This window comes from Notamacropus eugenii, chromosome 1, assembly GCF_028372415.1.
Source record: "Notamacropus eugenii isolate mMacEug1 chromosome 1, mMacEug1.pri_v2, whole genome shotgun sequence".
Classification (NCBI taxonomy): domain Eukaryota; kingdom Metazoa; phylum Chordata; class Mammalia; order Diprotodontia; family Macropodidae; genus Notamacropus; species Notamacropus eugenii.
Genome location: NC_092872.1, coordinates 187,927,126 through 187,940,949, shown reverse-complemented (window position 1 = coordinate 187,940,949; position 13,824 = coordinate 187,927,126). Strand labels below are relative to the sequence as shown.

General features: G+C 38.7%; 1 protein-coding gene across 4 annotated transcripts; it reads left to right on the top strand.

Annotated features, from left to right (window-relative positions):
• The first annotated feature begins 606 nt into the window (after positions 1-606).
• On the top strand, positions 607-12,787 carry SMNDC1 (survival motor neuron domain containing 1). 4 transcript variants are annotated; one of them, XM_072622100.1, is made up of 7 exons: positions 607-740; positions 2,757-2,876; positions 5,655-5,845; positions 7,693-7,835; positions 8,277-8,438; positions 9,985-10,138; positions 11,497-12,787. In XM_072622100.1, the coding sequence occupies exons 3-7, from the start codon at positions 5,843-5,845 to the stop codon at positions 11,632-11,634; spliced, it is 600 nt and encodes a 199-aa protein (XP_072478201.1). In that variant the 5' UTR covers positions 607-740; positions 2,757-2,876; positions 5,655-5,842; the 3' UTR covers positions 11,635-12,787. The 4 variants fall into 4 exon arrangements, with proteins under 4 accessions (XP_072478201.1, XP_072478180.1, XP_072478194.1 ...); XM_072622079.1 differs by lacking the exon at positions 5,655-5,845; XM_072622093.1 differs by lacking the exons at positions 607-740; positions 5,655-5,845 and adding an exon at positions 1,158-1,240.
• The last annotated feature ends 1,037 nt before the right edge of the window (positions 12,788-13,824 follow it).

Below are 13,824 nucleotides of genomic sequence, written 5' to 3'. Positions count from 1 at the left end.
TGCCCGCTCATTTTCATGGGGGAGAGGTCTCGCTCGGGAGAGGGCTCTAGATTCTCTCCGGGCCAGCCTCCCTTTTCCCCATCCCTCTCTCTCCAAGTCTGCCCCCCTGGGGGTTACTTCTGGCCCAGGGGTTACGGGAATCTGCTTTCCCGCAGGTTTAAACTACTTCCGCTCCCTCAGAGCCTCCATTCCCGAATCCACTCCCGACTCTACGTCACAGGACGGCCCCAGAGGACAAAAAGGAATTAGGAAAACAGAGGAGGCAGAATGGCAGGCTCATGACCCTCACCCTAGCCACCCAACCTTCCGGCCGCCGCCAACTCAATACCGGACGTGACGCAGACACCTCCTACTCCCCGCCCAGCCGTAACTTTCCTCCGACCTCACTTCCTCTTCTGGCCGTCTCCAAAGGCCTAAAACAGAGGCGGATCCACTCCGGGAAATCCCGCGAATGGTCTGTCGCCTCGCGAGGAGTTAGGAATATCGCGAGATTTCTTTCGCATCTCCGTCCCCTTCTTCCTCTCTTCCCTTAGCCCGCTCTGCGCTTCCCCTCCCCCTCCCCGCCGACCGACACCCTCCTTCCTCTCATCCCCCGGGTCGAGTCGTCGCCGTTGCCGCCGCTGAGGAAGAGAGCGGTTCCGCCGCCACCATCCTCGTCCGGCCTCGGCGCCACACCTTTTGCTGCCGCCGCCGCCTCGGCTCCGGGCCAGGCCCCGGCTCCGGCCCCGGCCCTATAAAAGGTAAACCTCGGGGTAGGCGGCGGGCGGAAAGAGGCCTAGTGGGCCAGCTGTGGGTCAGGCGGAAACTAAGGCCTGAGCGGAGGCTTTGGAGGCCTGGCCCGAGGCGGGGCGGGCGCGGCACCAAAGCCGGCCGCTTCTTGTTCTCCAAGTCGGGGAAACTTAGACCCTCTCGGCCTGAGCCAGGCCCGGGGAAGCCCGGCCTTGTGATGGTGCTTCTGGTTGTCCTGGGAAACCAGGGTCCGTGGGGCCCGCCCTGGGGGCTGAGGAAGCCGGGGGCCGGGTCCGGGTCCGGAGAGGAGGGCGACGGGGCCCCCGGCGGCGGGGAGAGCTTGGGAAATGGAAGGGGCTGAATAGGAGGCGGAGGGAGGTGGGGGCGGCGGCCCGAGTCCCCGACGCCCCAGGACGGGAGGAACCGCCTCCACTGGGCCGGGCCCGAAGTCCGGTGTCCTGTGGATCCTTTCCAAAAAGTACTCCAGGCTCCCCGCCCCTGTTCTCCGGAGGTACTTTGGGCTTCTAGGCGTGCCTGACGTCGGGGAGCCCGGGCCGGGAGGAGGCCCCGCCTCTGGACCCGTGTGTCTCACGGTCCCATTTTGTCTTCGGGTTGTTTGTGTGTGCGGCCGCGTAGACGTGCGCTTCTGGTTTCTGCGTTTGGACTTTGGCTTCTCACGCAGCACGAGCCTCCCCCAACCCAACAGACACCTTTATTACAAACACCGTACTTGTCTACTCGTGAAGCCCGGGGTTGGCTCCCGGAGGCCCGGCCCATTGTATTTGTGCTTTCCTCGGGGCGGGGGGAGCGATAGAACCCGGAGAGCCGCCGGCCTGCGGGGCAGGGACCTCCTGTCCTCCGTCGGAGGGGCTTCAGAAAGGGGTGGCCCTTGGAATGTGGTCCGGAAGGAGCTGGAGAGCCTTCATGCCAGATTCCCGAAGGTCTGCAGCCAGGCAGATAGGAGCGCATGTTTGTTGGGTCAGGGATACCAGGCAGATTCAAGCTTCTGTTCGGATCTTACTGTGCGCACGTTGTTCTAGGTGGTTCTAGGTTGTAGCGAGACAGACGCACAAAGGATAATCTGTCCCCTGTACAGCCAAGCTTCAGACACGTCAGACGTGCTAGCACGCGGGCACGCAGAGGAGAGGTTCAGACAGGGTGCTGTCATGCCTCGCCTTGGGTCAGGAAGTACCTGCTCCAGTCCAGGTGCCCCCATCTTCACCTCTCCGAGCCTATAAGATGAAGCATGTCAGTTCGCAGGAGTGTTACATGCAGATATACACACGCACGCATAAATACACGCGTCATGTACGTAGAGCACGGTATGAGTGTAAGTTATTACCGTTTGAGGGGGGATCATCACGGAAGGCTTTAGAGCAGACAGCACGTTTGCTAAACCCTGGAAATGGGAGGGTTCTAACTTGTGGAAATGAGAGAGCTCATGCGTTGTGGGTGTGAGGCATGGCCTGCGTGCATGCAGTGAGGTGGGAGGTTGATGTCCGCATTCCAGATCAGGACACGGCTAGGAGAGCGTGTGTGTAACGGAGCCACGTGAAATAAGACTGGAAAGGCCGTGTAGAGCCAGGCGGTGGAGCTGGCATCATTGTGTCCTTCAGCAGCTGGAGTGCCGTGATCCAGAGCTGGTTAAGTGCTGCAGGTGAATTTGGAGGAGAGGTGTTAGGTAAAGCCAAACAGACAGACCGAAGCCCCTCAGGTTTGGAAGAGAACACAGAGACTGAGTGCAGACACTCAGGGACTTGATTTGCCCAGGATTTTGTAGGGATAAATTGGCAGTACTAAGAAGCAAGTTGTCCATCTTCTAATTTTTCTTTTCCCAGTTTCTGGTTTCCCTTGCTTTAAAAAAAATAAAGGTAGGGATAAATCTCAAAAAATATATGACAAAATTAAGAATAAGGAAGGAATTGATAATAACTGTTTTGAGGTACTGTGAAACTTGCAGAAAGTAATTTTTTAAAGCTGAATGTTTCAGTATTTCTATTTTAACATTCTTTTCTCCTTTCTTGAAGATGTCTGAAGATCTAGCAAAGCAGCTGGCTAGCTACAAGGCTCAGCTTCAACAAGTTGAGGCAGCATTGTCTGGGAATGGAGAAAATGAAGACTTGCTAAAATTGAAAAAAGATTTGCAAGTGAGTATGGGAGGATACCAGAAAATATGGCTTGAAAAACTATACTCCTGATTCTAATTTCTGCGTAGTTATACTTTTTACTGGAGGCACAAACATATCAGAAAACACCAACACAAAACAACTTGTTCTTAAAGAATGTTTGCATAGTTAAGGTTTCTATACAGTTTGATGGAATTGCATAAAGTCAAAATGAGGAACTCTTCCAAAGCTTTTAAATGATTTCACTCATATTAGTTATCATTTTTAAAAAGGGAATCACAAGATTTGACAGAAAAATTGTGGGTTTAAAAATTTTTAAGAACTTGAAAAAGGTGCACATTTTAAAACATGGCAACATTTGAGTTTGTTCTTTAGGAAATAAATTAATATTGAGTTAATCAGTAGATACCTAGGAATGAAATCCAGTGGGATTGTCAGACTGAATGTTGGAAACTTAAAACTAGAATTTCTTTTAATGAATAAAGGGAAAAAAATAATTTAGGGTACATTTTAGTTTTACACCCTATGGAATAGCATTTTCCCCCCTCAAAGTTTCTGCCTTTTTTGTTACTTCATTGAAAGTAACTTGTAGGAATATAGCTTTGCCGGGTTCCCACCCCCTAGTAGGAAATATTATACTTTGGACCTTAAAAGTTAGAGTTTACGGTGTACACGTTTGCCATATACAGATTACAAATGCTGTGTTGTTGGCAGTCTACATTTTTTGAATAGTAACTGAATTGAAGTCATGGTGTATTGCAAATTATAGTTTAGATAGATTTTTGTAAATCTCTAATCCTTAGTGCCTATCAAGTTATTACCCCTAACTTTTTTTTTTATAAATTGAATTTTAAAAAAGTTAACATTTTTACTAAGCAGTTTACTGCTTAATAGACGTGTACTTACAATTTAAATTGCAGTTTTGAAATTTTGGCATTCATTTTAAAGGGTAAGCTTATTTAAAAGGGTGAATTTTCACATTTCACATAGCTGTCATCTTTTGAGTTTTATAGTTTGTTTAGAAGAGAGCTTCTTGAACTTTTTCCATTCATGACCCCTTCGGTGCTTCTACCACTATGGGTCGTGGCCCCATGTGGAGGTGGGGGGTCTTGACCCACAGTGGAAGAAGTCCTGGACTTTAGAAATATATTTAGATTGAAATTATTTCCTCCTGGAATCGCACACAGCTTTAAAGAGTTGTCCATATGCTTCTTAGCTGTCACTCACCATTAACTTCAACTCTAACAAAATTAATTCATGTAAAATCCTACAGACAATTCCTGGTATTATCCACAAAATATAAAAATTTATTCTAAATGTGTTCCAGCATGTGAGTTCTTAAAGAATTTGTCTGAGATGCTATGTTTCCTTTTAGTAAATTCTAAATATAGACATAGATAAATGAACTTTTAAGTTAAAAGTAGTATGCATTTACAGAAAAAGTCTTAAAGTAATTTGACTTAATTTATTCACAAGATTCACATATTTTTGGGAAGAGGGAAAATGCAAAGATTGGAGAAGATATAAAAGCCAATCCTTCGCCTCCCCTCCATTTTCATACTGATCCTTATCTGTGATGCCCCATATAACATATGGGCATGTGTGGCTATTAAAAGATGAAACTGCTACATTGACTAACCAAGTATTTATCTTGTGAAGTCTCTTTAGTTAAAACATTATCAGTAATTCATAGTTTCTCCTGTCTCCTCAATATATCATTTTATCAGAGACATTCCTTTTTTATTTAAAACGAGCTCTTTTAGAAACTTTGAAGAAGATAAAATGTTATAAGGTTTTCTTTAGTATAATTTTGTCCTTAGAAGTTCATGCTGTGGAATAATATAGGTGAGAACCTTCTTTTTAATGACATCCTTCCTGTACTGCCGCGAAAAATGGTCTTTAATAAAATCCAAGACAAAACTGCCTTATGCCAGTATCATTTGTACTAATTTTAGACACCCAGCAACCCAGCCTTGTAATCTTTTTATTGTAAAATGAACATTACCACCATTAATCTTAAATACTCATAAAAGACCTAAGTAAGTTCTAGATCTTCATGCAGACTTGTTATATAAATTCTGCTCTTTTCAAAATTTGAGCAGTATGGTCTTTTCCTTTTTTTCCCCCTGCTTTGTAACATGTAAAAAAAAAAAAATGTCACATTACTGCAAAATACAGACCCATTATGAACGAAAGAGTTGTTCAAAGATGAGTTTTATCTTTTAAGGCAAAAGGTTCTCAGAAATAATATGGAACTGTTCCTCTCTTTGAAACTACACAATTAGAGTTTATATTGCAGCTTTTAGTATTTCATTATGCCCTTAACACTTCTAAAGAAATCTGTTTAAATTCAGTTCCTCTTCATTGAGTTTTTGGCCTCCTCATTTTTCACATTTATGTATTCAAGCCATTTCACAGCTTCCACTTTTTTTTTTCTTTTACTGAACTCAACCTGGTTTTTCATTTTCTGCCATCCATCCATTTGACGCTTTGTCACATGAGATGCCCTTTTCTACATTTCTTTTAATGCCTTGGCTTTCTTCTTGCCATCTCTATTTGTACTTTAAGTGCTGTCTTTTATGGCCAGTAAAATTACTCAGGAGACAGCAGATTAATCTTTTGTAAGTCATACTTTGCATTCTCTTTTCCCTTCAAATAAAGTGGGTATAGTAACTTCTAGGTTTGCTACCCAGTAAGTCTATGGATATTCACAGAAATAGTCTATATATTAAGCTGTTTTGCTAAATAAATTGGTTCTAAAGGAGGCAGGGGTCAAGTCACCTGTCTCATATATTACAGTGGCTCTCTGCATCCCCGAAACGCCTTCCTTCAGTAAGCACAGTGCTTGGGTGCACCCCCTTTGACCTGCTGATATGTATATCACAACTCCTGATGCTTCCTGGAATTGCCGATTACTGTAACTGCTGCCCATCTGTCAATGAAGGAGCAGTTTCAGAACTCAGACTTGGGGGAGGAAAAGTTAATTAATGGTATGTACCTTCAAGAACTCCCTCATATGTAAAATACTTTATTTCTAATACCTTGGTCCACATGCACAATTGGGGAAAACATTTGGAAGTGTGTGTGAAGTAAGGATTCAAATATTTGGCAAACTTAAAAAGGCACTAGGTAAATCTTTTTTTGGGGGGAAACAATCTTCATGTAGAGTTTTGATCATTTTAGCGCTATGCTCTGTGAATTTTGATTTCTCTTAACAGTTACAGCTTTTCAGGGCCTCTCTATTGAAAATATCTTTCTTTATCATGAAATAACCAAAAGATTATTTTTCTAATATGAGGTCACTATACATATACTTTATATATGTGGGGCATTTATATTGAGAATTTTTTTTTTTTGCTCTGAGACAACCCAAAAGAGCTAGAAAATAGTGTAGTTCATTGTTTAGGGAATTAAAAGGCAATACAAAGTAGGTTTCCTGGGTTCTATTCCTAGTACTTAAGTGTCTGGCTTTGAAGAACAGGATAGTTCACTTAACTCCTCTAAATCAGGTACATAACAAATTTGTAAACTTTATTCACAGAAAGCTATATTATTATTAAAAGCTATTTGTATAGCCACTTGGCAACAGAGAGAATTTCCTTAGTATAACTACACTGGACGTTTAGCTTTTGTTTTTCTTTTAGTGAAAGCATCTGATTCTTTGCTTTTATGCTCAAGATTTTTACCTTTCTCCAAGGGTTTGATGTTACTTTCTGTAGACTCAAGTATGAGTCTGTCAGGAATAGCTAGGAAAATTTGGAAACTTGAGGTACAAAGTAATATTTAGGAGTTTTGGCCATTCAGTAAAAACCACCATAATCAACTACAGTAGGAGCCAGAAGAAACTCAGTACTGATGTAACTTTCCTGATTTCTCATCCCAGGCCCTCACGATAACACTTAAAATAGTATTTGTACATGGCATTGGAACAGATTATTAACGGGCACGTTTGCTAGAACTATTTTGTGTTCTGATGCTTTATAGTTAGTTAAGCAATGTTTTAAAAATTAGAAATTAGGTAAGTTGATGCAGAGTAGGTTTGTTCATCTGGGAAATCTACCAGATAGTTATAAAAATGCATCTGTTCACAATAATTTTTTTAATATACTAAAAGTTTTTTAATGCCAATATCTAATCAAGTGTTAGCCTGAAGTAATAGAGCAACTATTAACAAATAATTGCTCATCTATTATTTGATTGCTTTTAAACCCCACCTAATACCTTTTTATGGATCTGTGCTAAATTGCATGGCTATTATGGTACTGAAATGCCTTGAGTTGTTTTGAAAAATGTCATTTGCTTACTTTCCTGGGCAAGTAGGAAAGATTGTTGGTTTTATCTGCTATTGATGTAACTTCATGTATATCCTGGTAAAAATTTAGCATGTGTTGGCATATTTTTGGTCACCAATAAGACTGCTTAAGGTGCTCTTTGGCCATTTTGGGGTATTCTTGCAGAGGGGAAGGAAGAAGGGGGAGGGGTTGATGTCAAGCTCCAATTTGGCTAGTACTACTTATTTATACCTTGTACCACTTTTAAATATGACAGTTAACATTAAAATCCATGCCAATTATGTTTCCCTTTTGAATGGTTTGATCCTATTTCTGTTCTTTAGGAAACAGTGATCTACTAAAATAGCCATTTCTTCTAATATGCTATATAAAATGTGCTATTTTACATAGGTACAAGCTTAAGCACAGCCCATTTTCCATTAATATTTGTAGTTAATGAGGTTTTCAAAGTTTGATGTGTCTCATGTTTTTTTCTGATTGAGAATTGTTGATAGTACTAATCACAGTTTAATGATGTGTTATATCACTTTTGCTTTTCCCTTTAGGAAGTTATAGAACTAACCAAAGATCTTCTTTCAACCCAACCTTCGGAAACCCTTGCAAGTTCAGACAGTTTTGCTTCTGCTCAGCCTACTCACTCCTGGAAAGTAGGGGACAAATGTATGGCAGTCTGGAGTGAAGATGGACAGTAAGTGTAGAAACAAACTTCTCTAACTGTAACATGAATTATTACAATACAATGGTAAGAGATTTTCATTCAGTTTGAGCTATCCCACTTGAATCCCTCTCTAGCTAATTTTATTCTTGATATATAACAGCATGTGAAAATTTTCAACTTTATATTTTCATATAAGGAGAGGAATGGTTCATGCTAACTTGACTGTTTAATAATATAGCCCAAGCCACTTTTTCCTTAAATTGTAGTTTTAAGCTTAATTTTAGTATAGTGTTATTGAGAAGAGTAGTAGACCATCCCAAGACTACTCTGAAATATATGCTATTTGTATGTACCAGTTGATTGTGGAAGATTTTAGCTTCTTATATGATAGCTGAGAGACTACAATATAGATCTTATAAGGTTGAGTACCAAACCTTTACTCACCTGCTTACAGCCATGATATCTTTACAGGTGTTATGAAGCAGAGATTGAGGAGATAGATGAAGAAAATGGGACCGCTGCAATCACCTTTGCTGGTTATGGTAATGCTGAAGTTACACCTCTACTTAATTTGAAGCCGGTGGAAGAAGGAAGGAAGGCAAAGGAGGACAGTGGAAATAAGCCCATGTCAAAGTAAGTGACTAAATGATGATTTGTGACATATGAACTTAGGTTGTATTTTCTCCATTTAAGTTCTTTTCTGCACTCTGCAGTCAGAATGCCTATGGTTGAGGCAGAAAAATTTTTCTCTCAACTCATTTTCGATTGTCCTCGTGATTGAGTAGAAAATCTTTTCAGATCAGTGTGGAGTTAATTTTGCCCAAGATGTTGCCATCAGAAAGTATGGGATTCTACAGAGTTTTTAATTTTAAATTGCAAGAGTTTAATATGAAGCAAAAAGTGTATGAACTTAAATGTGTCATTTTGATTACTAACTATAAATGAAAACTTGTTCTGATTTACCACTGCCAGTGTTGGATTTCATAGAATTAAAAATTTCTCAATGGGAATGTTCTTTAGAGGTCATCTATTTCAACCTCTACCCTGAAGCAAGAATTTCCACAGCTCCTTGAGGGCAGAAGTTATTACTTGTGAAGGGGGCAACAGTTCTTTGCTAGTGCCTAACATGTGGTGGGCATTTAATTAACGTTTGAATTTAATCCTTGACAAGTGACTATAATCTAAATTTTGCTTTAAGACCTCTAGTGCCAAGGGACCACTCTATTCCTTAGCCATCCCATTTCTTTTGGTTGGCTCTACTTTTTAGGAAGTTATTCCGCATATCAAAACAAATTCTTGCATATATCTTTCATCCATCAGTCCCAGTTTTTCCCCTCAGGGTTTCACGCAGAGAGCAGAACTAGGAAATGAACAGTTTAACTGGGAACAAGTTGCTATATCAACAGATTTGGGGCATTATACTGCCTTGGAACCATTTTAAGTAAATCTTGATGAAGCAAGCACTTTAGCTTTTATTACCACGTATTTGATTCGTCATTCATATCATTGTAATAGCTGTGCTTTATCATGACTATGTTCCTGTTCTCAGTGCTTATTTTTCCCCTTCCCAGTCTGTAAGGTTCAAGCTATAGTTCTTCCCTTATTTCTTTGTTGACTTGCATTCTTCAGTTAGTGAAAAATCTAAGTAACAATGATTATAAGAAACTTTGATATTTCTGACCCTATTCAAAGTAAAAAATTTCTTAATAGTTACCTTGGTGATGTATTTATTAATTCAAATTTAAATTGAAGAGACTAATTTTTCTTTGTAATAACAATATCTGCTCATGTAGATGGAGAAATTTTATTGTTTGCTTTTTTTCCTGCCCTCCATATATTTTGGAGTGATGTGGGTAACATATTTTACTAACTACTTCTCTTTGGAGAATAGAAAAGTCTTAGCTGCCGATAGAAAATTAATATTTTATTCAAATACATAGTAGCAAGAGTTGTGTGATCAAGTGAAACGTTCATAATTAGACTCACTTATTATCAAGTAACTGAGATTATATTTGTGCTTGAGGGTTTCCATGGACACTATTTAGCTAAAGAAAGGTTTTAAATTCTTGCTTTTGATTGACATAGTGAATTAATAGCTTTTATTTATACACACAGGTGGACTTTTTTTCATAGTCACTGACTTCAGAGTTGGCATCTTATCTTATTTATTTTCACACAGAAAAGAAATGATTGCCCAGCAACGAGAATATAAAAAGAAAAAAGCATTGAAAAAAGCTCAGAGAATAAAAGAACTTGAACAAGAAAGAGAGGACCAGAAGGTGAAATGGCAACAGTTCAACAACAGAGCCTATTCTAAAAACAAAAAAGGCCAGGTTAGTATTCATTGGGCTTTGTTTTCCAAAGTTGAAATAGCTATTTTTAAAAGAATCTTTATAGAAAATGAGAAAAGGTTGTGCAAGAAATATAAATAATTTTTTTCCCTATTTAACTTCAATTAACTTTAGTAAATTGAACTGGAAGATAAATCCCCCTTGAAAATCTCTGATCTCTTACAGGACTACTTTGGGTTAATACTGAATTTTCTCTGTGTGTTATACATGAGTCCAAGACATTTTCCTTCTCTAAAATGTGAAACTTGAAAAATGTGTTTTGCACAAGGGCGATTTGCTGTACTATACAACATAGGATTAAGCAGTGCTGTGATTTTCCTGTTCTAAGAATCAGTTGTCTTTCCCAGGTTATAATTATGTCTTTACTTAGTTTCACTCTAATGTTTAGTATCTTTTACTCATACTCAAAAGTATACATTAACAGATGGAGAAACAGCTGTGGTATAGTAGCAGGTAATGGAACCCTAGATTTGGAGTCAAGAAATGAACATTAAATCAGTGTGACCTGTGAACTGGTAGTTAGAAGATCTGGGTTCATATCTTGCCACTGATGCTTACTACCTGTTAGATCTCAAGAAATCACTAAACCTACCCTGGGTCTCAGCTTCCTCAACTGTAAAATGAGGGATTTGGACTTGATTCCCTCTGAGGTCCCTTCTGACTTGAACTCTAGGATGTTATTGATGTGCACTCTGAGTTTCAGGGTCACGTGTAAAATTAGTATGCTATACTAAATTATTACTAAGTTCCTTTCTAACTCAGTCCATTGACTGTGATGTTTTAAGACAACATACCAGAAGTTAAGTGTTGCTGCTTAATATATAGTTCAGATATTGCCTATGGGTAGAGGGGCTTTTCTTTTTTCCTAGAGAAGTTTATTTTGCAATTGTCAAAGAGCAGAGTAACCTAGAATTTAAACTTTTAAGTGACTTTTTAAGTATAAACTTTTTAAGTTTACACTAAGTGTAAACTTTTAAGTTACATTAAACTCACATAGGCATGATTCTAGCTGGTATAAAATAAGACTATTTTAACTGAGTTTAGAATTTGCCAAGATGAAATTGAATGATGACATACATGAGGACTTAGCTCATATTATTTCAAGAAAAAGGATGCCTATGGCATATTTAACACTTGATTTTTCATGTCTCACCCAAATTGAAGTGCCTTCTACATGGAAACTTTTCTTTCCCTAGCTTTGACATTAGTGCTTGGTTATCATAATTGATAAGGTTTTTTAAAATATATATTTTATAGCCTAAATGTATATAGTATTTTAAGCTTAAGAATTAAATTTTACCCAAGGCTAATCAGGATTTTTTTTATTATTATTTTCTTAGGTAAAAAGGAGTATTTTTGCCTCCCCTGAGAGTGTAACTGGCAAAGTTGGAGTAGGAACTTGTGGAATTGCTGATAAACCCATGACACAGTATCAAGATACCTCTAAATACAATGTCAGGCATTTGATGCCTCAGTAATCAGAGAAAAACTGGTGGATTTCATCTCTGCAGGGCTTTACATTTACCTTTTTATCCTTATATTTTTCTAAAGGTAAATTATTTGTTAGATAGTAAGGAAGAGACCATTGTCATCATTATCTGACTTCAAACAATAGAATGAGACTTGAAGAAATTGCATTTGATAACTGCTTTTCAGTTGACTTTCTTCATTACTACCATTTCCCCCAGAATTTATCCTGTAATGCAACTTTTATAGACAGACGCTGCCTAAATTCAGCACCTAGATGAAGTGTTTTACCTTCCAGATACTAGACTTTGCCACATACCTAAGAATTGTACCCTTTCCAAGTCATAATTTGCAACTTTCAGATGCTTTGAATTTGCCACATATTCCAGCAGCCTTTGGAGCTTCGTGGTAAATCACCATCCTATTGAGCAGATTTGTTCTTTCCAACTTGTTCTAATTTCAGTTTATACCATAACTGTTGTCATCAAATTATGCCTAGATACAGGTCCATTTGAGGATGGCAAAATTTGTTGTGAAGTTCCCTTCCCTCCACTCCCCCCAATAATTTCTTGAGTCTTTAGTCTTTTCTGGAATGACTTCAATCCTCTTACACTTTTTATTGATACTTTATTTTGTTTGAAAAACCATGTTGAAGACCAGCTACCTTTTATAAGTTTTGTACCTGTTTGCTTTTCTTCTCCGTTGACTTTCACTTCTGGTAGTGGTGCCACCTTTGGATGTGTAATGTTTATATGAGAAAACAAAAAGCTAATGTATAGCCCTGTATACAATGTAGATATTATTTTTGTAAAGACTAAGGCTGAATTAATGAACAAGAGTACTCTGAATGTTTTCACCATTAAATTCTACTGTATTTCTTGTGCATTAATCTGACCATAATTTCCTTGTATATTATGTTCATGTAGCTGAGTTTGTAATTTTTGTTAACTAGATCAGGTTGTCAGCATTCATTTATGCAAGTGACCATCACAATTACCTGAGTTGCATTCAGTTCAAGCTAATATATGCAACTGATAGTTTAGAATGACATGCATAGAAAAAGGTACTTCCTATTAATGGAAGATGGTGATTTTTATGACAAATGTGTTAATTTCAGTTTTGTATGTTTAACTTTTATTAAATAAAGTGTTTTTAAAATCTCTAGCATGTGTGTAGAAAAGACAAGTCATGGTCTCTCAGAATCATTCTAGTAACTAATACGCTATTATTATGACAAATAGCTTTTAGCTACAGAAGAGAGATTTTGATGCCTGATGAGGACAGTAATTGCTTTTTTTAATAAAAATGGGAATCTTCCTTAAAAATTCTGTTTCTTAGAAACAGTGGAGTTTTTAGGGAGAGACTATGCCTTTTGGGAGCAAAGGACATAGGTGATTTAATGAACTTTTGTTGAGGATTCATGAGACAGCAGAATAGGAGGGAAAATGGCAAAAGTATGTTTCAATTTTATAAACATTTTACTACTGGCAGATGACAACTGTGTGCCCTCCCACCCCCCCAACCCCCAGCCGAATGAGTTAAAAGAAGAACTTCTTCCACTACTACCAACCCTAGGAGAGAGACCTTTTTTATGTTACCATGGGCAAGTCGTGTAGGACAGATGGACTAGAAAGGAAGTTGACATGGAAAAATTTCAAATATGCTTAAACAGAGAAGGCACAAACCTAGCTGGAAAAGGGATGAATGAGCAAGAAAACGTTTGTATTCCAAACAAACTGCAATAATTACCATTACTTACTATCTTTCCCTTTTGCCATGTAAATGGTGGGAGTAAACCTTATGGTTGTGTATAATTATGACTAAACCTTTTATTTTTTAACCATAGGGTTTAAGAGAAACGTGTAGTTTTGCCTAATCAAAATGGTTTCCAAGTAGAATGATCTTTGTATTTTGCTTTGGAAGTAGCTTATGCCTTGTGTTTCTATTGGTATAATATTTCAGTTGAAGCCTCCAAAGATTCCTGGGGTCCGTCCCATGATTCTTCCTCACAATCTAGATCCTCCTTTCTTGCTCTGTGTGCTTTATGGAAAGAAGTTTTGGTTCTATGAATACACACATATATAGTTAAAGAAGGATAAAAATTTAAAGAAATAACAATGAAATCTTAATCTCAAAAGCAGATATAATTATACTAATTCCACCTTCCTATATATACATGTATGTGACTTTTTTAGGAGAGA